Source organism: Saccopteryx leptura, chromosome 12 (genome assembly GCF_036850995.1).
Source record: "Saccopteryx leptura isolate mSacLep1 chromosome 12, mSacLep1_pri_phased_curated, whole genome shotgun sequence".
NCBI lineage: Eukaryota > Metazoa > Chordata > Mammalia > Chiroptera > Emballonuridae > Saccopteryx > Saccopteryx leptura.
In genome coordinates this window covers 45,812,392-45,837,268 of record NC_089514.1, presented here as the reverse complement: position 1 = coordinate 45,837,268, position 24,877 = coordinate 45,812,392, and the positions used below count along the sequence as shown (strand labels likewise).

Sequence of the window (24,877 nt, the reverse complement as noted above, 5' to 3'; positions counted from 1 at the left end):
CTAAAGTATTTACTGTTATTATGGAAATTAATAACATGGAAAAGAAGATCTCAATTTTTTATTCTTAAGAAGTGTTTGAACAGCTGGTTAAAGCACTGACTTGAAAGGCGAAACACTAAAACAATTGCAGAAAAGAGCGTTTTGTATAAAGTACTTTCAGGTCTGTAGGCTCACAGCACATCTCTAGCGTGTGCCCATGATGACAGCTCATTATTCATCTCGGCATGTTTTAACACCCCCCGGAAAATATATGTGCTTAAGATCATTTCATTCTATAGAGTTTTGTGTCATTTTTTCTGGATAAATAGAAAGTACGGAAGATACTGCTTAGCATTTTATCCTCAAATAATGTCTAAAGTATTGGTTTATCTTGGTCTGAAAATTTTTAAAATATGATTATTCTTATATACTGACTGTAGAATCCTTATAATTTTTAGAATATTTTTTGCCTAAAGAGAAAATGAAACCTAGTAATTACAGTTGCAAAATGAAAGCAGGACTTAATTTGAAATTCTATATTTCAGCTTACTAGCCAAAACAAGTACATTTCTTAAAAAAAATAAATAAAAAAAAAAACTTAATTTCTGAAAGTACTTTATTTAAAGACAAAAGAAAAAAGAGAAGCTCTAAGACCTATCTAATAGTTTAGACTACCTTCATGTATGTGTAAAATACTATTTAACATTTCAAAAGATACACTTTACTTAAAAGAGAAGAATTATAATATAGTTTCAGTATATTATACTACTATATAATCCAGATTTTCAAGAAGAAAACCAATCAAAATATTGTGTTAAATGTTCATACAAGTTATCAAAATATTCTGGAAAACTTTGAGTGCATCTAAAGTAAACAAATCTCCCATGCTAATTCTTACATTTATAAAATATCCTTTAGCAAATTCTGTATCATGATTTTTGATATATTTATCATAATTATAAGGTATTTTATTAACTTTAGCTGCATAAGATACTTAGGTACAGAGGCAAAATTTTAGTATGAGTACCTAAATAATGTAATTATGAAGTTAAGTGATAACTCTATAGTCAGTGGTGGGATTCAATTAATTTAACAACCTGTTCTCTGCCGTAATGATTGTTTTAAGTATAAAATATATATACTGAAAGGTAGTTTATTATTTAATGCATTGAACACCTAAATAAGAACAATAAAAGAAGTATACAAAACTAGATTATAAGAAAGAGTTTTAAAATATTAATAAACAAATATTATATAAAATCTGAAAATAAAACTGTTATTTAAGATATTTCCATACTGCTTCTTGATTGGTGTCCTCACTTCCAATTTTTTCCCCTGTAGACGGAATGAACATTACTACAGGCACTTAGAATCCGCTGTTGAGCAGATGAATGTTATAAAAGAGTCAGGAATATAAATTTGTGGTTCCCACATTGGGCAGCTACTTAGGCGACCACCTTAGAGAGACCCCTGATGACAAGTGCCGTTTTAACAGCTGGTTCGCCAAACTCAACAAAAAATTAGGTATTGTTTCTGCCAAGCTGGTGCGAACTGGCTGAATCCCACCACTCTATAGTATAATAATGCTGTGGTCTACAGGGTCTGCTATATTGGTATCTTAAAACAATTAAATTCAAGAAACATTTATTTAACAACTTCTATAGTCTATGCCCAATGGAATACTAGCAGGGGTCCCCAAACTTTTTACACAGGGGGCCAGTTCACTGTCCCTCAGACCATTGGAGGGCTGCCACATAGAGTGCTCCTCTCACTGACCACCAATGGAAGAGGTGCCCCTTCTGGAAGTGCAGCGGGGGCGGATAAATGGCCTCAGGGGCCGCATTGCAGCCTGCAGGCTGTAGTTTGGGGATGCCTGAATAGAGAGACAAAGATAATTAGGCCATCGCTAAGGGAAAATATTAGTGAGAAATAATGAATTCATAGCCAGGACCTTTGAATGAACAGCTCCATCCAAAGACAAAAGAGCCAGAGCATGGAATATCCCAGAAACCTAAAGCAGAAATCATTTCCAGAAGAAGACCTTTCCTTGTTTAGAAATAAATCAAGGGTCATAAAGGGTGAATTAACAGTATCAGACAAGGTACAGAAATCAATCAGAATGAGGAAAAAGAAAATGGCCCTTCAACGTGGTTGTTAAGATGTCATCAATAACCTTAAAGAGGGCAATTCAGTAAAGCCAGAAGAGCAGGAACCAGACTGGCAGCAGTAAATCAGAGATGAAACTGACGGTGACGGAGGGAAAGCTCCATTAGGGAGTACACTTCCCAGAGAAGTGCACAGGTGAGGAGGGGGCATTTAGGATGGGGAATCTGAGTCACTTGAAAGCTGAAGAAGAGAACCAAATAGACTGGGAGATGGCTTCTACTACAGCTAAAACATATCTGACTGCCTTCACATTACCAAAGGGATAAGGGAAAAAAGTAAAGAGAGGGGATTCTTTAAGACAAAAATGTGCTAGCGACTTATGTGGTAATGTTATGTTCAAGCAATAGAAACTGTTTAATTCCTGTTTAACTCATTCTGTGTTTGGAATCGTTGGAAATCCAGAAGCCAGAGACATGTTTAATAACCAACTATGATTCCTGATTCCATCCTCGTATTGTCTTTCCTACTAGACCTCTTTACAAAGAAAAGCCAAAACATGAACACTCTTTCCAGCAAGAAAAAATGAGTGAATTCATTCTCTGTGCCAAACTGATAATAAGCTTGTGGTACTTATGCTTTAATTAAAACATAAAAGGGGACTTGAGTACCAAAATTTAATTGACATGTTTACAGCAGCATCCCATGTGCCAAATTAATTCATAAAAATGCTGTTCTTTGCATTTTGAAGCTTGAATCATTCATAAAATTAATCAGCTGTGTTACTCACCCATCCTTATCCTTAAAACTGTGCACAAAGCCATTTCTTTCAAAATCTAGACCAAGGGTACATTTAGGATGTGACGCTTTCCTGGAGTCTTAGTGTGAAATAAAATCAGCCTTGAAAGTTTGCTTTTCTTTATTATGAGGAAAGTTGTCCTGATACCTGGATGTGGCCACCATTTGCTACTTTTGAATGTGTTAGCTTTTGCAGTACTAGTGAGAGGCCGGGATAAACTCCATTCCAGTAGCTTGCCTTCGTGGTCATTTACAGTCCCATCTGGGGTGACTGTCTTAAGCTGCTCTATTTCATAAGGCCTAAGGACCCTGGGACCTGACTTCTAAAGCAGAAACAGCACTGGCCATGTTCAGCCACTGACCACCAATGTCCGCAGTGTTCTGTCTCTCCTCAGTCCACTCCACCACAACTACTGCCTCAGCTTGACTTGCACCAAGCAATACTTAAGAGTCTCCCTGACAGTTCTGCACAAAGGGCTGAGGAAAAGGAAGGTGGGAAAGAGCATGAAAAGAGAATAAATAAGAAATTTAAAAAGAAAAATAAGAGGATTTTGGTAGGGCACAGTTGAGTGACATCTAAAGTGACTTAGGTCCCACCAGGTGTCCACCAGACCCTCATCTACCAACCTTCCAGGTGTATGGTTTGCAATCTAACAGAAGGTGATTGTTAAATTCTATTTCAGTGGAGTGAAAAGTCAACCCTTGGATTTCTTTGCTTTAATTTCTTACATTAACAGAAGACATACTGCATGATATGATCATTTTAAACATGTCATCAGGCCAGAAGAGCAGCTAAAGGAAAATATCAAAAACATTATAAATCTTTCAAGAGAGCTAACAAAGCAGGAAAGGAAGAGTAATGTCTCCCAGCTTTGTACATATAATTGTAGTTATTTTCTAAAGCCAGACTCACATTGGGGTGGGGAGGGGATAAACCAAAGAAAAATTATCTTTCTAAAAGCTCTTACTTTTCTGGAAGGAAGGAAGGAAGGAAAGAAGGAAGGAAGGAAGGAAGGAAGGAAGGAAGGAAGGAAGGAAGGAAGGAAGGAAGGAAGGAAGGAAGGAGGGAGGGAGGGAGGGAGGGAGGGAGGGAGGGAGGGAGGGAAGGAGGGAAAGAAGGAAGGGGGAAAGGAAGGGGGAAAGAAAGAAAGAAAGAAAGAAAGAGAGAGAGAGAGAGAGAGAAGAAAGAAAGAAAGAAAGAAAGAAAGAAAGAAAGAAAGAAAGAAAGAAAGAAAGAAAGAAAGAAAGAAAGAAAGAAAGAAAGAAAGAAAGAAACTACTACTGTAGGGCACAATCTATCATTTAAACTTTTTTTTTCCAGTTAACTATTTCTCTAAAGCTTCCATGCCCTGCAGCTTCTGAGTCTGTGTTCAAAGTTAAGGAGAAGTAAAAAACCATGTCTGCTGGCACATTTTTCTAATGGGTCTCTCTTTGCCTCTCTCTACTTGCTTATGTTTCATGAAGCTGGCCCTATTCTGCTTGGAAAATCAGAGGGTAAAGAGGACATGGTTGACACCAATCACCCTATGTTTGAAATCAGACTGGTCAGAGCAACAGCTAGATATCCTAATGTCACCAAAATGCACACAAAAAATTAGTGGAGGATGAATGCCCTGCTCACATTTGTTCTTTAGAGTTAAATAAAATTAACTACTTAAAATCTATACTTCTCTACTTAAGAAAGAAGAAATTCTGTCCAAGTTATTCATTTAGGAAAAGCTTTCCAGGTCCCCTTAGGAATCAGAACATTGTCTAACACAAGGCAACCCCCTGGTACTTCGGCAGGTCAATCCATTACTAGGGTTGTCAGAATTTCAGCATGTGCTTGGGGGAAAGTCTTACTCAGTAAATAAAATGGATCACACAATAAACTCCTCCTACACTCTTACAGTTCTTTATGCAATATGGATTGGTGCGGAAGCTATTGAAGAAACAGTTTCCCATTTACCATACTCACTAGTGATGCAAAAATGAGAATATTTATAAGAGCTGATAGAATGTTCTGGTTAGCCCTGGCCGGTTGGCTCAGCGGTAGAGCGTCGGCCTAGCGTGCGGAGGACCCGGGTTCGATTCCCGGCCAGGGCACATAGGAGAAGCGCCCATTTGCTTCTCCACCCCTCCGCCGCGCTTTCCTCTCTGTCTCTCTCTTCCCCTCCCGCAGCCAAGGCTCCACTGGAGCAAAGATGGCCCGGGCGCTGGGGATGGCTCTGTGGCCTCTGCCTCAGGCGCTAGAGTGGCTCTGGTCGCAATATGGCGACGCCCAGGATGGGCAGAGCATCGGCCCCCTGGGGGGCAGAGCACCGCCCCATGGTGGGCGTGCCGGGTGGATCCCGGTCGGGCGCATGCGGGAGTCTGTCTGACTGTCTCTCCCTGTTTCCAGCTTCAGAAAAATGAAAAAAAAAAAAAAAAAAAAAAAAAAAAAAAAAAGAATGTTCTGGTTAAACAAGTGCTAGCTCTATTATTTACGTGCCAAAAATATGTCACACTTTCTTTGTATTTTTATGTATGTTTGGTCTAAAGTTCTCTAAGTGTAAACTAACCTAGAGAAGAGACTGCTATGAGCAGTCAGATCAAAACCAACTTTTAAAGGTTTGGAGTGTGAGTTGACATAATCTGCCATCGTCCGTCTCCCCTGGTCTTTCTTCCTGTCCTGGGAAAAGTACATGCTACGAATGTGCAGGGCTGCCCCACGTGCCTCCAGAGTCCCAAAGACTTGCACACATGGTGATCTGTGATTTTATATGTGATATTATAGATCCCAGAATAAACTGAGTTCAAAAGTTAATTGTGAATTGCAGGGCATAGGGCAGTTGTTTTGTTTTTATCTTTTACCACCCAACTTTAATTAACTATTTAATAGGAATTGAATTCTTCTAAGTTCTCTCACCCTTAAAATATGAATGATTATACAATTCATAAGGGATGACTAATGGATGTGGAAATCCAACTGGTTAGTCTTCGAGTTTTATCTTACTCATTGTATCTGTCTTTCAACTATGGTTACTAATGTATATATTTGCATATATTTATATATATATAGAGAGAATATAAATATATTATGTATTTAAAATCTCCAAGTGGTCCAGGCATAGCTTCCTGTCCCATAAGAATTCTCTGAAATCTCATTTCAGTTTCCAAAACCATCCTATTGAAGCAAAAAGAATTTAACTTATTTGCTTCTATCAGTTCTAACATCTCCTTTAAACTACTAAGGCCCAGAGATCACTAAATACTTTTTAAGCAAAGGATGGCATAAATAGGTATTCCCCAAAGTTGCTAATTATCCACTGACATCCTGACAGTGGCCATGGAAGTATGTGCAGCTCATTTGTGGTTAGGACTTTACCCGAGGAAGGTCCAGAGGTCCGGGAGCAGGGAGTAAGCTTAAGTTAGGTTTTCTTTAAATAGTCGAAAGATGTCTTACAACTAGTTTATTTATTCTAGGGTTGGAAAAAAATGACATTCCAGAGAGTTTGCCAGCTTATTTTCAAGTATATTTCTGTTGTTTCAGCTAACTCCATAACCTCCTTTGAATACACTAGTGAAGTCAATAGTGAATCTACTAATGGTTTTCACATTTTAAAATGTTTGGAAGTTCAGAGTTCACTTAGACCTAGACAAATTTCTACCCTTAAATTATGGGGGGAAAAATCCTTAAGGTAATGATTAAATAAAAACTCTATTTTCTAATTTTTACAGTTTTAAAAGAAATAATTTTTGTTAGGCATAAGCTTATACCCCTTCTCCCCTAGCGCCCCACACACACTAAACTCCATGCCCCAAGTCATAAACAAATATTAGTAAATTACTAGGTAGTACTTTACTAAGTAGTTCTAAGATGTTGCCATCGGTTCTCTCATGCTTCTAAAATAATTATCCTAGTCAGAGTAAACACCCTTAAAGTGACAGCCAGTTATCTTCAAGATAATCTGAATGCTCTCAGGAAAATAAAGAGTTATAGAAGCATCAGTTTTTTTTCACCCAGATAATCTGTGCACTTTTTCCGCCTTGACTGGTCACTATTAATTCAGACTATGTAATTTTGGAATATCTACTTTTCGGTGCCATATTTTTTTTTTATTCTCTATGTTTTCCATTAACTCCAACAGCACTCTCATTTATCACATCCACAAAATTAATTTATCATTGGCACGTTCAGTCCCTCAGGGGTGAAGAGAAGCAGGGGTCATTACTCAATGGGATCTCCTTTTTGCCAGGTCCAGATTATAAGGAGCTGGATGTCCACCTCCGCAGGATGGAATCTGGATTTGGCTTCAGAATCCTCGGGGGAGATGAGCCCGGACAGCCTGTAAGTTGAATCTTCTTTCTATCCACACTCTGGGCTATGTTGTGTGTGTATGCGTCAGAGGAAATATCATTGTGTATGTCATCAAAAGGGAATTATTCCCTGGCCGGTTGGCTCAGCGGTAGAGCGTCGGCCTGGCGTGCGGGGGACCCGGGTTCGATTCCCGGCCAGGGCACATAGGAGAAGCGCCCATTTGCTTCTCCACCCCCCCTTCCTCTCTGTCTCTCTCTTCCCCTCCCGCAGCTAGGACTCCATTGGAGCAAAGATGGCCCGGGAGCTGGGGATGGCTCCTTGGCCTCTGCCCCAGGCGCTAGAATGGCTCTGGTCGTGGCAGAGCGACGCCCCGGAGGGGCAGAGCATCGCCCCCTGGTGGGCAGAGTGTCGCCCCTGGTGGGCGTGCCGGGTGGATCCCAGTCCGGCACATGCAGGAGTCTGTCTGACTGTCTCTCCCTGTTTCCAGCTTCAGAAAAATACAAAAAAAAAAAAAAAGGGAATTATTTACAACTTGTAAACAAGTTTGAGAGCTTTATGGGGTGGGTTTTTTTGTTTGTTTGTTTTTTGCTACTTAAGTTCTCAAAATATGCCAGTATTTTCATGCCTATACACCATCAGAAATCAATGTACTTTCTGTAAAGAAAGGAACATTACTCTTTCTTCAAATAGATTGAATTTCTCTTGAAATTTTCAATTACTTAATTGTATCGGACTGGCCCCTGGTCTATCTGGGCAGCAGCTCACAGCTAAACAAACAGGAAGTGTGACAGAAGATACATGTGAAGAAATGACTCGAAACAGCAGAATTGTGTGTGGTTTTAATCAAAACTACAGGGGAAAGAAAGACACCATGATAACGAGAAGCCAAATCAAGCTCAATGCTGCAGAATTTCTACCACATTTGAATTAAGAGATTACCATGAGATGGTCACAATATCAACTTGATTTGGAACAATGTTGGGAATTTAGACAGGCTCTAGAGAAATTCTTTCCTATAACTTATCTTTCTTTTTTGTTAAATTTATTGTAGTAACATTGGTTAATAACATTATGTAACTTTCAGGTGTACAATTCTATAATACATCATCTGCACATTGCATTGTGAGCCTACCACCCAAAGCCTAGTCTCCCTCCACCCCTATACTTCTGGTAACCCTACACTATCCTATAACTCATCTTGGTTTATATATTTAGAACCAAAAATATTATCCAGTCCTTCACATGCCAAATTAACATTTGACCTCTTGTCCTCTATACGGCATATTTCTGATTTAGCTTCCTTCAGGATTGATTGTTCTCTAACCTGTTCATAGTCTCCCGTTTAGTCCGATCAATGGGATTTTAAATTCCTTTTAAGCAGGGACTTTGTCTTTTCCTTTAGTGCCTCATAATTGGAAAGTGTGATATTGCCCAGAGTAGCCAGAAGCTGGGCTAAGGTCTCAGCTCTCTAAACGGCGAAGTCTGCCCAGCATGCCCGACCCCCTGCAATAAGTTTGCAAAACTGCGAAGTCTGAAGGGAGAATCCCCACATACCACCTTCACTTCAGACTCCAGTTGCTAACTGAAGTTTCATAATCCACTAGAACAACTCATGGAACTCAGCAAAGTGCTATACTTAGGATTACAGTTTCATTATAGTAAACGGGAACAAATGAGAACCATCCAAAAAGAAGACACATAAGACAAAGTCGGGAGGGTTCTAAATGTAAAGCTTCCATCTTCCTCAGGGATGTGTCACCCTCCCAGCATCGATCCACTCAGGGTTGCTAGCCAGGAATGCTCACCCAAGTTTTTGTGTCCAGAATTTGGGGTTTTATTATGTGGGCATGACTGATGGAATCACCACCCAGGTGGTTGAGCCCAACCTCCTGATTCCTCTCCTTCCAGAAGGTCAGGCTGATATCACGTGGCTCAAAGACTCAACCTCCAATTAAAAATTAGGGAATATTTTATAGCTTCATACTCATTTTGAAATATGCCTTAATTTTTGTGAGCAGTATACACGGCTGGTTGTTGTGGCATGGTCGCTCACACCCGGGAGCGTCAGTAAGCCTGGCTCCCCCCTCAGTCACCTCCTTAAGGTAAACTGTCAGGTGCCCACCCACCCCCTCATTAGCATAAATTCTCAGGCATGGCCCAAGGGGCTCACCATGGAAAGATACTCTTGGTCCAAGGATATAAAGGTACCTTTCCGAAAAGGCCAGTCCTCTCTCTGGCTGAGGCCAAATTCTTTCTTACACAACCATATGCTGAAAATGAAGATACCAAATGATATCAAATGGAGGAAACAAAATAAAACTATGTCCAAACTAAAATAGCACTTGAAGGTGATGATTTTTATAGTATTTTATGGGAAGATAACTGAGACTTCTGTAGAGCATTTAAGGGTCAATCCATACACAATCCATTGAACAGAATACCTCAGACTTAACAACTGAAGAGGTCGCCACCAGAAAGACAGGTTTCTGTTTGCTCCAGAACGCAGGGACTGAACTACTCTTCTCCTTTTCCAGTCTGGGAGCCCCTGTAGCAGGACCAGGTTGTGACAGTGTTCGGGTCCCCCAAGCCTAGCATAAATGTTGGTACAATAAATAATTTTTAAATGGAATTAAAGAGAGTCCTCTTAACCAAACCAAAACTGCCACCCGAGCTTCCCAGAACAAAAATGATCGGGAGTATACATATTTTGAGGCTTCTAACCCCATAGACTCAGTAGAATTAAAACGGCCTGATCCTGGAAGCAGGGACATTCCTGGTAGTTCTGTGGCATGATGTGTTCATATCTGTCAGTATTTAAAATCTCTGTGCACAAATAATTGCACATATTTAAAAATTCAAATTTCTACCTTCTCTTAAAAACCACATCTGCAATATCGGCTTGCCTTTCTTAGTAACGACTGGCTGAAGCTCAGCGGGGCCCTTTCAGACTGAGCATGGCTATCGTTCCCAAAACTCCCTAATGCTGTGGTATTTATTTTTGTTTACTACCTTTGAAACTCCCGTCCCAGAAGATCAGATTGAAAGAAATTGGAAAGATGAATATTTTGCTCCAAAGGAATCTTCAACCAGGGCCAGATCACAGTGAATAGGCCCTAGCACTGAAAATATTGTCAGTTCCCTTCTCTTACAGATAAATACAAACAAAAGCTAAACTATATAATTAATGTAAGGGAAAAACAACAAAGTTTCCATTCTCCCCATGATGCTTATTTCAATACAGTCTGAAATCTACAGTTCTTACTTTGCTGGACCTCCACAGCATGAACATTGGGAATAAACTAACACCCCATTCAGGAAATGTTGTCTTCACTGGTCTCCCCTCCCCCAGATGTGGAAGGAATTGCATGACGGTCACAGGGAAGGCATAGTCTCAGCTAGCTCAAGGAGGGCAGGCCTGGCTAAGCTTTGCCTGGCACAGAAGCAATAGCATTGTTACCCAAATGGAGCACATACAGCTCAAAATGAAGCTCAGAGGTGTGAATGCCGCCATGGTCACCACCCAGCCTCAGGACACCTTTCTACCTGGTTGGTACACAGGTTCCCAAACTTCTGAACATAGGCTCTGCATTCCCGAGTTCTCTCTCCCCTCTAGTGGGCAGGCATTCAGTATTTATGATAAGCTTCCTCAGATCACATGGATTGCTGGCTATCCTCACTATGTTTATTTAGATTATTCTGGTTTATTCCTTCATTCGAATGACTTAAGACACACTCAGGCTGCAATTTACAATTCTGACAGTCTCACCATAAAGTAGAAGCCTAAGTCTCCCTGAAGCCAGCAAAGCCAGAGAATAATGACTTTAAGGCCAGAATATTGCATCGTAGAAAGAGCGTGTCAGGAAGAGCGAGTCTACTGTAAAGATCTCCCGTAAGCCCTTCTTTCTGTCTGCCTCTATTGTAAGTCCAGAGATAGTATACAAACAAAATGTACTGGCCTCATTTAATTGATGGCATGCTACAAAGAGAGAGGCACAAGAGGTCACTTGGTCCCCAACCACAGGAGGCCTCATAAATGACGTCTGCCTCCATATATATGAAATGGTATTGACATCTCGGGTGCACATTAAACACGACTCCACGGCTTACAGCAAATAATGAACAGCAGGACTCCAGCTCAGACAAAGTATATGAGCATTTTTCCTGCAAGAGGAAATACTTTTCACAGTTAAATAACAATAGATATAGAAAGAAAGGAAAAATTGCCAGAAAGGAACAAAAATGAGATTTCCAGCTGTGATCTGAAAAGAGATGGAAGGCATCAGGATGGAAGGACGTGGGACCCGCAGTGGAGAAGCTCTGAAAGGGAGAGGGGGCAATGAGAGACACCCGCTGCGGCCCAGGAGCCCGGTGCAGACTGGGGGGGTGTCTCAGAAGGCAAGAGCCTGAGTCTGGCTGCCCCTGGTCGAGTTGTCCTGCGCTGGGATTACTGCAGAGCCCATCTCTGGGATTAGACTAACATTAGGTGGGGCAGAAAAGAATTAAGGGAGTTCAAAGGCCTGCAGAGGGTGTTTTCATTTTGTTTGTTTGTGACTTGTTTGTTTTTGTTTAATTTGTGTGTGTGTGAGTTTTCTCCCCCAGCCTTTGGTGAATTGCTGTTGTTTTGTATCAAATACTCTGCTTTGCTCCATGACATAGGATAGGCCTATAGATGAAGTGGGGTTGTGGAGTTGTAATTAATTCCTTTGTTTTCTAGAGAAGGATTGGAGAGATAAGGCCATGGTTGAGTTGTTATTTCAGGGTGTATGTGTTGGGGAGTGGGGTGAGCCTTTCTTGATCTGTTTTGCCGCTAAGCTCCTCCTTTAGGGCCAAAACAGTAGAGGCAGAATAAAGAACTTCTCAAGGAACAATGAGAAAGCTAGTGAGTGGGACTAAGGGTCTGCAGAGGCTGAAGAATCCAGTGAGGCCAGAAGGAGCGAGGCCAGTATTGGCTGGGAATGCTCGCTGGTCAGTATAGCCAGGAGTCAGCAAGCCCAGACAGAAAATGTAGCCTGATGGGTCAGAGAGTCCAAACCACGCACTTAGGGGAATCCCTCAGCAGACCTGGAAAGTGACCAGTGTGAGGGGGCAGGGAATAGAAGCAAGACACCATAGGAAGAATTCTTCAGTGGACTTGGAACACGACCAGTGAGCCCGTAGATACTGTAGCCAATGGACCAAGTGGGAATACTAAGAAACTTGCTACTGAGCGTGTGATAGATTTCAGACCAGAAGTATCCACCGTCTCCTGGGAGCTTGTTAAACATGCAGAGTCTCAGGGTCCACACCAAACCTGCAGACTCGGACTCCCGGAGGTAGGTCCAAAAGTCTTTGTTTTAACAAACTCCCCAGCTAATTCACATGCACCTTAAAGTCTGGGAACTACTGACAAGGAATCAGATATCCTGAGGCATGTTTGCAGGAGCTTAAATAAACATGGTGTGTACATTGAGAGCCAATATGAGTTACACGGCAAAAAGAAATCAAAGATTGTCTAGTCCCTGCAGTTAAAGTAGCAGGCAGGAAATGGACTAGTAGAATGTGCCAAATGTACAAATTATATTTAAAATCTAATAAAAAGTTATGGGTTTGTTATTTTTCCTGAATAGAGAGACACATATATCTGGCTCTCTGTCACCTGTAAAATGTAACACATGAAGGTGCAAGAGGGCTAAAGGCTAAGAACAGCAGCAGCCTGTGAGCCAGAAGTGACAGTGTGCATGGTGGGCGGTGGTTCCTTAGGGATGGAGCGAGTGTAACTAATACACAAGTAACCAATAGGCAGCTCTGATGCCTACTGCATTTCACCACACTCCACTCAACTCCAGTTTGGTTAATAACTATGGCAACCTTTTTTCTGAAACAAGATAGATATGGATTATTAATGAAATTATATAATAATATATACATATAATAATTATATAATACTATATATGGTTTATTTCAATAGTCGATTGAAGTATTAATTAAATATAGTTGCTTTAGAAATAGATGTATAGTATTTGATAAAACAAACTAAAAATTTAAGATTAAAGTTTCAAGTTTTTAAAAAATGTATCTGGTGAACTTCAGTCTCTGCTCAAATGTCAACTTCGACTGAGGCTGCTCTCAACCCCTCCCCCCCAGCCATGTGACTGACACCCACCCACCACCCTACCGTGCTTTATTTTCCCATAAAACATGCATGCTAGATACAACATATCTACACGGTCATTATATTTAGTGTTGTCTCACTACTGGAATGGAAGCTCTGGAGGGATTTGCGTTTATTATTCACTGCTAGATTCTTGGCACCTAGAAGTGTCCCTGGGTTCCGTGACTATTTGCTGGACAAATGAATGAATTAGTGAGGACAGTACCTCATACCCTAGCAATACAGCAGGAAAGCAGATGCTCTGCTAGGATTTTCCTTTGAAAGGATGGCATCAAACTAACAGCACAGAAGATAACTTCACGGGCATCTATATATCTTTGCTGTTTCCCTTGAGCAAGAGAGGAACAGGAGTTTTCCAACGTGAAATTTTATTTTACAACTTTTGTGGAGGGCCCAGTTGCAGCTGTGGCTCTCTCAGTTGTAACCTAGTTTTTCGTTCACTTTGATCAGTTAGAATCAGAACTATAGCTTAAAGCTGATAATTAACCAGACAAAACAGTCACTGACCACATTTTTTCTATAACCACCTATAAACTGTCCCACAGCATACAGGTTGAAGCATTGTCTTCAGGTAACCCAGTTAAACGCAGCTTTTTTCATGGGACAGTGGAGAAACATAAACGTTTATTTTAACTGGCCTTTGCACCAAGCGCTTAGCAAATCTTTGAAATAATCCTCAATAGGTTGAGACTTTTTTTTTTTTTTTCTGAAGCTGGAAACGGAAAGAGACAGCCAGACAGACTCCCGCATGCGCCCGACCGGGATCCACCCGGCACGCCCACCAGGGGCGAAGCTCCGCCCACCAGGGGGAGATGCTCTGCCCCTCCAGGGGGTCGCTCTGCCGCTACCAGAGCCACTCTAGCGCCCAGGGCAGAGGCCAAGGAGCCATCCCTGCCCCAATGGGGCCCCAGCTGCAGGAGGGGAAGAGAGAGACAGAGAGAAGGGGGGGGGGCGGAGAAGCAAATGGGCGCCTCCCCTATGCGCCCTGGCTGGGAATCGAACCCGGGTCCCCCGCACGCCAGGCCGACGCTCCACCACTGAGCCAACCGGCCAGGGCCAGTAGGTTGAGACTTTTGAAGACAGTGGAGCACCTTCAGAAAGATCCTCACAAGTTCAGGTTGGCATGACAAGAAAAGGAAATGAAGACTCTTGGAAGCTTGCCCGGCGGCCGGACTGGAGCGAGTGAGCGCAGAGGCTGCTCGGAGGGAACCACACTGTCAGCCAGTCTAAGGCAAGGCCTGGGACCCTCTCCTGGAGAGGAGCAATGAACCACCCGTCAGAGCACTGACACTCAGCAGAGATGCAAACCTACTCCCCACACAGACCTCCAGGAACATGGGAAAAACAGCGGCCGTGATGGGGTATTTTCATTCCTCTGGATAAAAAATAGCTATTCAGTAGACCAAAGCAAAAAGAAAACACTGCAGACTGACTGTAATTCTGCATACACCTGAGAAGTCCTGAGCATTTGGCTCTGGTGGCCATGTTGACAGGCCACACTGAGCAGTGTCACCAAGGGCAAAGGAATCGTCGGGCCTGAGGACCAGCAAGCCTTCAGGTCACCAGGCAGCCTCTCTGTAGACTAGCTGGAATCCACAGAGCCAGGATTTGAAAGAAATTTTTGCACCTGAAAGAAATCAATCTGTGAACAAGGGATCATTTTACAAAGATTTAAAATAAAACCTTAGAACAGTGGTTCCCAAACTTTTTGAAGTTGGGGCGCATTTAAAATCCTACAAATAATTGTAGGAGCACTATATACAAATTTCTGAGAAATATGTTATAATTAAGTCAAATATTAAAGAAAAAAATAAAGTCCAAGCATGCTTTTATGGTATTTAAATGAAATAAATACAACAAAATTATATTTATTCTGACATTAAAAAACATTTTGTGTTACATTTTTTGAGTTATGCTTTTTAGAATTTGTAAAAAAGAGGGACTAAAAAATTTTAAAAGACAAAAAAGTTATCTTTTTATATATATAGATACATTCAAATTCGGCAGGTCCCGGCACAAATGTGTTTAAGTTTTTTATTCTTGTGTTTATGAGAAACATGAGCCTGACGTGTCCTAGCGATTTCTTCTATGTTTGGGCATATATTTGAAAGGCGAACTCTCATTTCCTCATCAATACATTGAAGAATTCCTCTCATTTTACTCTTAATTGTGTTGAGTGCAGAAAACCCCCACCATATATATCATCTTAACTTTACATCAAACAAAAGACAGAGGAAACTTGCCTCCAGTCTTTCCAGGGAACATGGGGGGTAGTGTAAATAATCCAGCACCACAGCTTAACAGCCTTTTGCAACCTAATCAGGCAAGTAAGGTGAGGGGTTGGGCAGACTGTCAGTTTACAGCCAATTCCCCACACCTCTGTCCCCCAAAAATCTAAACTACAAAAACCCTATTGGTTTTTTGGTCCCCAACAGGCACATATTTCTCTGGAATACCATAGGGCACACCTGGAAATTTTCTAGGGCACACCCGTGTGCCCTGGCGCACACTTTAAGAACCACTGCCTTAGGATATAGGCTCTATAATATCATCAGGCTAATGGTAATGACTGCCTTGAAATGCTGTGTGGCTAAGCCACTCAGCAAAAGAAAAAAGCTGTTCATTGTTCATGAGTTAGAAAAATTGGTTATAGGTTAAGCAGCAAAACTAAAATACTAAGTACTATTATTTTTCCTCTGAGAAAGAAAAAAGCTTTACTAATGGCACTATGTTGAGTGTTTCTAGTAGAAAGTGGGAAGCCTTATTTTCTGCCTGTTATCACAGACCCTGGTTCAGGAAATGGTAATCAAAGACGCTTTTCCCAGATCTGTACTCCTTGGGCCCTGGTGTAGTACCACCTACACAGCAGAAGCCTTTCAGGGACAGGCAGAACCGGCTCATCCTTCACACAGAGGACAGAGCTTGAAGGAAGTATTAAAAGGAAAGAAGCAAAAATCTGGATATTTGACTGAAGTTGTTTAAGCAAGACAACTAGCAAGGAAAAGCCAACCGTTGAGCTTTGCTTTGCTATGTTTACCTTCAGCTTTTCAAAGTAAAGCAAAACACAAAACAAAAACCACACTTGAAACCTTTGTCAGAGTTTAATAATGGGCAGCAGCTAGTGTCCATTGACATTTTTTGAACACTTACTATGTGCCATGAGCAAAGTTAAATACCTCACATGCATTCTTTCATCCAATTCTCCCAAGAACTCCATAAAGTAGACCCTATTATTTTATTTCCCCATTTTGCACATGAAGAAACAGAGGTCTTGTCCAAGGCCCCCAAATAAGACTTGGAGCCAGGAGTTAATCCCAACTTGTTTCAATTCAGAGCCTATGCATGATGGCTAATAGCATCAGATTATTTGGGGTTAGCATTTTCTTAAGGGTGATAATTTATGAGTCAGGTAGCAAATGTGTCTTAAACTTCATGGCCAGGCAGTGGCGCAGTGGATAGAGCATCGGACTGGGATGCGGAGGACCCAGGTTCGAGACCCTGAGGTCGCCAGCTTGAGCATGGGCTCATCTGGTTTGAGCAAAGCTTACCAGCTTGGACCCAAGGTCACTGGCTTGAGCAAGGGGTTACTCAGTCTGCTGAAGGCCCGCGGTCAAGGCACATATGAGAAAGCAATCAATGAACAACTAAGGTGTTGCAATGCGCAACAAAAAACTAATGATTGATGCTTCTCATCTCTCCGTTTCTGTCTGTCTGTCCCTGTCTATCCCTCTCTCTGACTCTCTCCCTGTCTCTGTAAAAAAATAATAATAGTAAATAAATAAAATAAACTTCATGGCTGATAGCAGCAATGAGTCAAAACTTTTATTAGTCTAGAAGGAGGTAGCAACCTGGAAGAGTTGGAAGGGCACCCCTTCAGCCTCTTATCAGGTTTGGGGCAAGCGGGAAAATGTGGAAATAAAATCATCTACCAAATTTTTATATACTGATATGTATATAAAAAGTTGAAAACATAATGTCTTTTCTTCTCACTGCTTTCCTAGATTTTGATTGGCGCAGTCATTGCCATGGGCTCAGCCGACAGAGATGGCCGCTTACACCCTGGAGACGAGCTCGTCTATGTAGATGGGATTCCAGTGGCCGGCAAGACCCACCGCTATGTCATTGACCTGATGCACCACGCAGCCCGCAACGGGCAGGTCAGCCTCACTGTGAGAAGAAAGGTGCTATGTGGAGGTATGCAAGTCCAGGCAGCAGCAAGAGTTAGGGGCTAGATGGTGAGATGTTTTTGTGAAACATTAATAACACTTGAAACAAAATTTTGAATTAGTTTCTATATTATGTGGGGGGGGGGGCAACCTAGATATTCCGAATGTTACTGTTTTGAAAGTGCAGTTTTCACCCCATTAGCACAATTCCAAGCAGTCTTTGAGGCCCACATTTTCTTTTTTATTATTATTAATTAATTTTAATGGGGTGACATTGATCAATCAGGGTACATAGGTTCAGAGAAAACATCTCCAGGTTATTTTGACATTTGATTATGTTGCATACCCATCACCCAAAGTCAAATTGTCTTCCATCACCTTCTATCTGGTTTTCTTTGTGCCTACATTTTCAGTGTAGTCATTAAAATTTTCTAGCAAAGCCTGGGGCTAATTTAATGTGTATGCTCTCTGCTCATTGATAGATGTTAGTTATGAGAACATTATAGTGGTGAAAAATATGGCTTTTGAAAATGTTTCTCATTGTGTTTACCAACCAAGTCCCACAGCATTTTGATACCATAATAGGACATAAAGGATGGAAAATTAGCTTCCATTGTAAAGCCTGATAAAAGGTAACAATACTACTATTACCCTGATTTACAGAAATACAGCTGTTTGCCATTTTGAAGAAAGGCAGTTCATGTAACTTGAAACTTATGAAACAGATAAATTAGAAGTAATTATTCCCTTTACATCTATTTACCAACTTCACAAAAGAACCCACCAGAGACATACTTTAAAAAGTCAGCCTTCAGAGTCATAGTATGATTCAGTTTCTCTCTTCACTATCTCAACTCCCCAAAAAAGATTTGTATTTTCAGGAATATGTCTGTCACAAGCATCATACTATTTTTTGTTACCCAAGTACTCGGTAACGTTGGGAATAGCGTCCCACGCCGCCTGCACTTGGCTCTGGGAATCACAGGAACAGCAACACCAACAATGTTCTCTTGTCACCTTCTGCCTCCGTAGCCTCCTGCTACGTAGCCTCCGTAGCCTCAGTTGGCCTTTCTGCTCAGCACCCTGGCTGTTCCGTGTACCTACGATGAATGCTAGAATTAGGAGGAACCTTAGCAATGCCAGCTCCCTTGTGTCAAAGATAAGAAAACTGATACCAGAGGTGCAGTCACTTGCCCAATAGTCTGCAGAGTCAGTGATGATACAGGGACCCATCTCCCTGACAGGTCTTATTTTTATGCCACTTTCAGTCCCCCTCACTCCACCGCCATCCCTATCCCCAGTGAATTCAAAGATGTTAGACCAACCTTTAGCAAATGTCACTTCCAAATATAAGGAGAAGGAGTCTTTTATATTTGTTTTTATTATAACATATTTGAATTTTTAAGAAAAGGCCACTGGCTAATCACAGGTTGTAAAAGACTCAAGAGGCTAAAGTTTATTAGTCAAACAAAAAAAATCTTTTCCATTTGAGTCTTCTAGAATCTAAACTTTGAGGAAGGGCAATCATTTAAAAGGGCAGTCCAGAGGAACTGTCAGCCCTCACCAGTAGAGACTACTATATATCTTGTATCATACAGAGGTTTCACTAAGAAGTGCCATTCATCTTCAGAAGTTCCTGCCATTCCATTTGACCCAAAGAAATAAAACATCTTGAATTATCCTTCTTCTTGGGCAAGATACCAGAAGGAAGACAGTGTTTTGTTGGTGAACATTTAACTGTCTCTCCATAGAGTGATTTTTAATAAAAAGTTTGCTGTGCTATATGTGTTGTAGCCCAAAGATAAATTTAAAAGATACCTGATTTACAAGGATATACACTGCAAAGTTTGAAACCAATGCACCAACATAATTTCACGCCCCCTTGCCACCAGCTGATTATTGCAAGTTAAATTTTGTTCTAATCAGTCCAAGCTATTGGAGTGTATGCCAAATGCTGCAAAAAAAATGTATTCTTGCAGTTTGTGGATCACGTGACTTCCATAAAGATGCTCTTTGCTGCAATTCTTACCAACTCTACTCATTTAGGCTTTAGAGTACATTTCAAGTGCATTTAATTTTTTAAATGTTCTGCTGTAGACTGCTCATTCTCATGAAGAGAGTTTCCAAGTTAATTCAGCCCACTCTTCCTTGAAAGCTTCATCAGTATTGACAATGATTAAGTTCGGCAAAGGATACTTTGATTGTGAAGTAAATTCCTAGAAATAATATTAAGAAGATTTTAAACAACACAAATGGCACAGGAAGATAGCTTTCCCCCTAGCTGCCATTTCTCTAGCAATGAAAAGGGACAACTACAAAGGCAGATGACAGCGGAGGTACCTTTTCAAGGGTTGTTGTTATCATTATTGTTATGCTTTCCTAAGCAGAGGCAGTGGGAGGGGCAAGCCTGGCTTATGCTGAGATGACTGAGAGCTGAAGGGAAGCGAGCAATCAGCCAATCAGCGTGAAGAGGCAGAGAAGGAGCTAGGATAGGGAGAGCATTATCCAGAAGGAGCTGGGAAGAAGGAAAGTTGGGCCCGATCGCACCCTTCGGCCATGCACTTGCTGCGGCTTGTACAAATATCCTGTCCACCTCAGTGGACATCGGATGCTGGCTTCCTGGTTGATACTAAAGTCAAACACGCATCCATTGTGAGCAATACAGACCAGTGTGTTCTATTGAACAAAAATTAAAATAACACAAAAACTTGCTCCAAATATTGAAATATAAGAAAGCATACAATTAAAATGAAAATACAACCTGGTCTGTGTGGCACAGTGGATAGAGCATGGACTTGGAATGCTGATGTCACTGGTCCATACCCTGGCCTTGCCTGCTCAAGGCATGTGGAGAAGCAAGCAATGAACAGCTAAAGCAAAGCAACTTTGAGTTGATACCTCTTGCTCTCCCCTTCCTCTCTCTGTAAAATCAATAAATAAAATCTTTAAAATGAAAATACAAAAAAAGACATAAAAGCAGAAGTTTCAGTTAAGCAATGGCAAGCTGGATCCTCAAAACGGAGAGACTGTGGAGTGAGGGAGACCTGTGCAGCGGACATCGGTTTCACTGCTTCTGCCCCTTACACGAGTTTGGAGAAATGTCTTCTTATTCACACCACTAGCTCTGATATTTAGTTGTTTTTCCCCAAGAAGAGTAAAGAGTACTTTCAATTATTACACTGAAAGTTTAAATATTTATACGTTTAGTAGCTCGGTTTGAGATGTTCACCCGAATGACACAGTATTTTGAATATGCACTATTGGTCTGAGAGAAGGGTGTCTCTGAGGAATTCTCTAAATCATAAATCTAGAACTGATATGGAAGAAAGTTTAATGACTTAATTAAAACGTATTAGAGTTCATCTTAAAGCCACCAGCATCTTTTCTCTGACACCCAGGGAAGCATCAAATTCCTGTCCTGATACCGAGAAAGGCTGGGGGGGGGGGGGGGGGGGCGGTTGGCAGCTGGGTGAAAAGTTCAGCCAGTGTTTGGGGAGCCTGTGATTCACTGGCCCTGGTTACTGCACCTTTTGTCAATTCAAATGCATTCCCTTATTCTTTGTCTATGAGTATGTCAGCCATTTAAATAAGTTGTCTGCTTTGGTGACTAAACCAGAGGGGCACAAACTCAATGCCTGCAGGGCCAGCCCCAAACAGCAGGGCCACAGCCAGTGGGCTGCCTGCTCCTTCAGGCCTGGCTCGAGGGTGCACAGCCATGTTGACACTGCAGCCCACACACAGACATCGCGGCCTCTACCGGGCATCCGCGTGAGATGTGCATCTGCCCTGCTGTCACCCTCCTGGGGACAGTCCCGAGAGGAGGCCCGGGCATACCCGGGAAGCAGGCATGTCTGTCTGGCCACAGAAGCCTGGAGTCCAGGCACCTGGTGTGTGACCTAGAAGGGAAACAGGGCTCAGCTAAACAAGTCCCTTTGGCCCTGCCGAGCCCTCACTCGACTGGAGAATTAGTAAACCAGGAATTTGCCAGAGACCCCGGGGAAAGGTTGGGGCTGTGATGACTTGCAAACAGTGTGCCCCTCAGGGGAGCAGCCCTCGCCCTGCCCTAGCTAATCACTACCAAGTGCTTCAGGAGGAAAAGGAAATCCATATTTCTGTAAAATCTGCCTGCTTAAAAACATGAGCAATTAATTTTAACAACATATAGGCCAGCACAGTGCAGGAATAAGTGGGTCGGCTGGCCAGTAGCTTCCTGTTCCAGTGAAAACCTCACCAGGAGGGCGCAGGTAATGACTCTGCCTTCCCAAACCAAGAGCCTCTCCCAGTCAGCCAGTGGTGATTTCCAATATAAATGGGGGGGAGGGACAAAACAGAAGCTTAACCTAAAAACTAATTATCTGACTTGAGTAGATATTAAGTGTTAAGCCTAATCCGGAGGGACCCGAAACATTGAAGACACGAACAAAGTCCGTCGATTACACATCAAAGCTTTATTGTCTAGCTTGGCCAAGCGGCGGCAACTCCGACAGAAATCTGAGGGAGCGTGCGCCGGCCCTTTGTTCTACTTAGTTTTTATAGTTTTGTAAGTGGGAAGTACAGAAGCAAAAATTGTAATTAGGAGCCCTTTACCACTATTGGTTATAGTCATATGTCCTTTAACATGATAGGACCATGTTCAATTTGCAAGCCATACATCCTTTTGGAGAAAACAAAATTTACAAGTCAACACAATGGTAGAAAGATGTCTCTTCACATATTAAAAGGCATTCCTATATTATCTAGTGTTTATCTGCCATCTCTCTGTCCAGAGTCACACGTGTTAACCACATGCATTTACATAGGAGAGGTAGTTTCTGTGGGGACAAATGCCTGCAAATGGCTCATTGCTATAAGAAAAGGTTTATTTTGGCTTTTCTCTCCCTGCACCTGGCTAGCCATTCACCCCTTTCCCCACAGGTGTGGTGGAATGTCTGGGAATCCATGTTTTCCTCCCCTTGCATTTACAATACAATGCCAAGGGCCATCCTGGTCATGCCAATCACACAGTACAGAGACTATTTCTCACAATTTCTCTGCACACCTTAACCCAAATTAATAAAATGTTCTTCAAGCCTCCCAAAATATTAATATTAATTCTGTAGTTTGTGGCACCCTACAACACCTGCAGGTGAAGAGGCGCAGTGGCTTCTCAGGGCTCCTCATTAAGTGACTGAATTCTGTACACATACTTGTACAAAAGAATGAGTCAGGGATGCTGAAAGTTTGTGAATTTTTTTTTAAATGCACATGGTTTTCAGTCATTTTGTGACATTTTACTATATTATACTAAAACAGTGATGTTCATGCCCTGTGCCAGGAAGGGTTGATGGAGAGAGGACAGTCTCATTTGGACACAGAGCCAGCTGAGTGGAAAAACGATGTCCAGTCAGTTCAATCCCTCAAAGTCAATCATTGAAACTATTTTAACTCCCTGGTTTTAAATGTGTTTATGTTGTTAAAGATAAAGAACTTTGTTCTAGAGGTTGAAAGAGAAGTCCAAAAGCAATAGAAAAATATCATGTTAATATATTTGACTCTTTTACTTACCCAGGGACCATTCATGTTGACTTAATTGATGCTTTCCTTTATCTCTAGAGCTGGCACTATAGCCACTCCCAGGCATTTATTGCAAAGACAGATAATTTTTCTTTGTTGCTGCTTTACTGACAACCACAACTCTCAACCCCCTAAAATATGACAGCCAGAAAATGAGATCTCTCTTGTCACTGCCTGTGACATTTAGTTACTGATTTGGTCCAATAACTCAGGGAGATTTTCAATTTAATGTTGCGGTATAATATTGTTTGTTTTTCTTCTTCCTGACTATCTCTAATCACTTCATTTCCAACTCACAGAAGGACTGATAAAGGACATGTGCTTCACCAAGACAATAACAGCATGTCTTTGGATGATTTTTTCTAGCAGAGAGGGCACATTTTACAGTTTTAATTCTGGTAGAAAAGAGAGAAAGGCTTTGACATTGACGTTTTGTTCATTTTGACCTACTACATTTTTTACAGATGAAAAAATCCGTTGATTTTCTTTTATTAAAACCTAATTAATTAAATCTTACAAAAAATTTAAATTTATCAAATGATAATAAGCAGCAGCCTGGCTCTTATTCAGTCATTACAAATGAGAAATAAATACATTTAGAGGCCATTTTTAATATGGCATATGAATAGATGCAGCTCTTTTTCTTTAGGTATCAGTGTAACAGAACTTTCCTTGTAGCCAGTTCTTTCTCCCTGACTTTTTCATTTCAGGATAGAATTGTGGCTTATTAAGTTAAAAGCTTTCATCGAAACTTTTGCTGATTTTTTTAACTTGCTATACAAGACACTTTCAATACTTCTAAATAAGATACCATATCTAGGGACCACCCCAAAAAATTCATTAATTGTGATTCTTTTCCATATCACTATTCCTCTGTTCCATAACATCTTTTGAAAACACTAATTAAATTGTCACATGGAGGTAGAACAGTCTTGTCTCTAATACAGTATCTAGGTGCCCACTTTGGCTCTTCGAGTCAAGATACCTAGGTGTTAAAATAAAGTGACACAATTCTTTTTAAGTAACAGATCAACTTTTATTTTAAAACTAGCTTCTCTTGGTTGCCAAATTCCTATCTTTTCTCTCTGTAAATATGTTTGCTTTCTCGTAGAAATAATGATTTGGTTTATCTGATTGATAACAGAGTGTAGTTTTTAATAATACAGAATGTAAATGAACAAGGCTTCCAATGCCTCCCTTAATGATTCAAAATTCATTGTTCCTTACCCTGATAACATTGTCAGATCCTAGAGTGAGCAAACTATTTATATTTTAAGAAGGATGTTTCCTGCCTACACAAAGTGAAATAGCACTTCTGGGAAAACAGACTATCACAAAATTATATAAAGCCATGGCTCTTTAGTAAAAATATGATAGGTCCCTTTACACCGACGTGCCCTGGGCTGTTAACCTCCCATACAAGTTTCTACAGCAGCATGGATCAAAGGGCAGCTGTGCCCAGTCTTCCCCGGGTCTGCTGAAAACAGCTTTCCATGCGTGGACTCTGCGGGTGCACATTTCTTACCAGCTCTGTAAGTAATTCCTATGCACAATATCATTTGAGATTCAGTCTATTTGCTTTATGATCTTATTTGATCAGTTATTATTACACAACTTAAAAGCTCGATGTCTATAACTAAGCATTGTCCTACGGGCAGAAGGTGCAATCGTAACAGAAGGAAAATACAAACAGGTAGCAGCACACAGGAATTTGGAGGGGGACTTTACCTGTGTCTGTCAGGAAGGGTGGGAAAGGGGCCAGCACCGCCCTAGCTAGGTATGTGGCTCTGCACCTGTGGCTGGAACAGAGGCCAGTCAACCAGGTCTGTAACGATGCCGGTGTCTAGA

The 24,877-nt window shown here is 41.3% G+C and overlaps 1 protein-coding gene across 3 annotated transcripts in view; it reads left to right on the top strand.

Moving 5' to 3' along the window:
- MAGI2 (membrane associated guanylate kinase, WW and PDZ domain containing 2) overlaps window positions 1–24,877 on the top strand; it is a 1,711,587-nt gene that overhangs the window by 1,506,129 nt on the left and 180,581 nt on the right. For all 3 annotated transcript variants that reach the window (XM_066354483.1, XM_066354482.1, XM_066354484.1), the window contains 2 exons: window positions 7,098–7,189; window positions 17,312–17,504. In XM_066354483.1, coding sequence (XP_066210580.1) covers window positions 7,098–7,189; window positions 17,312–17,504 — 285 coding nt within the window. The remainder of the gene's footprint in view (window positions 1–7,097; window positions 7,190–17,311; window positions 17,505–24,877) is intronic.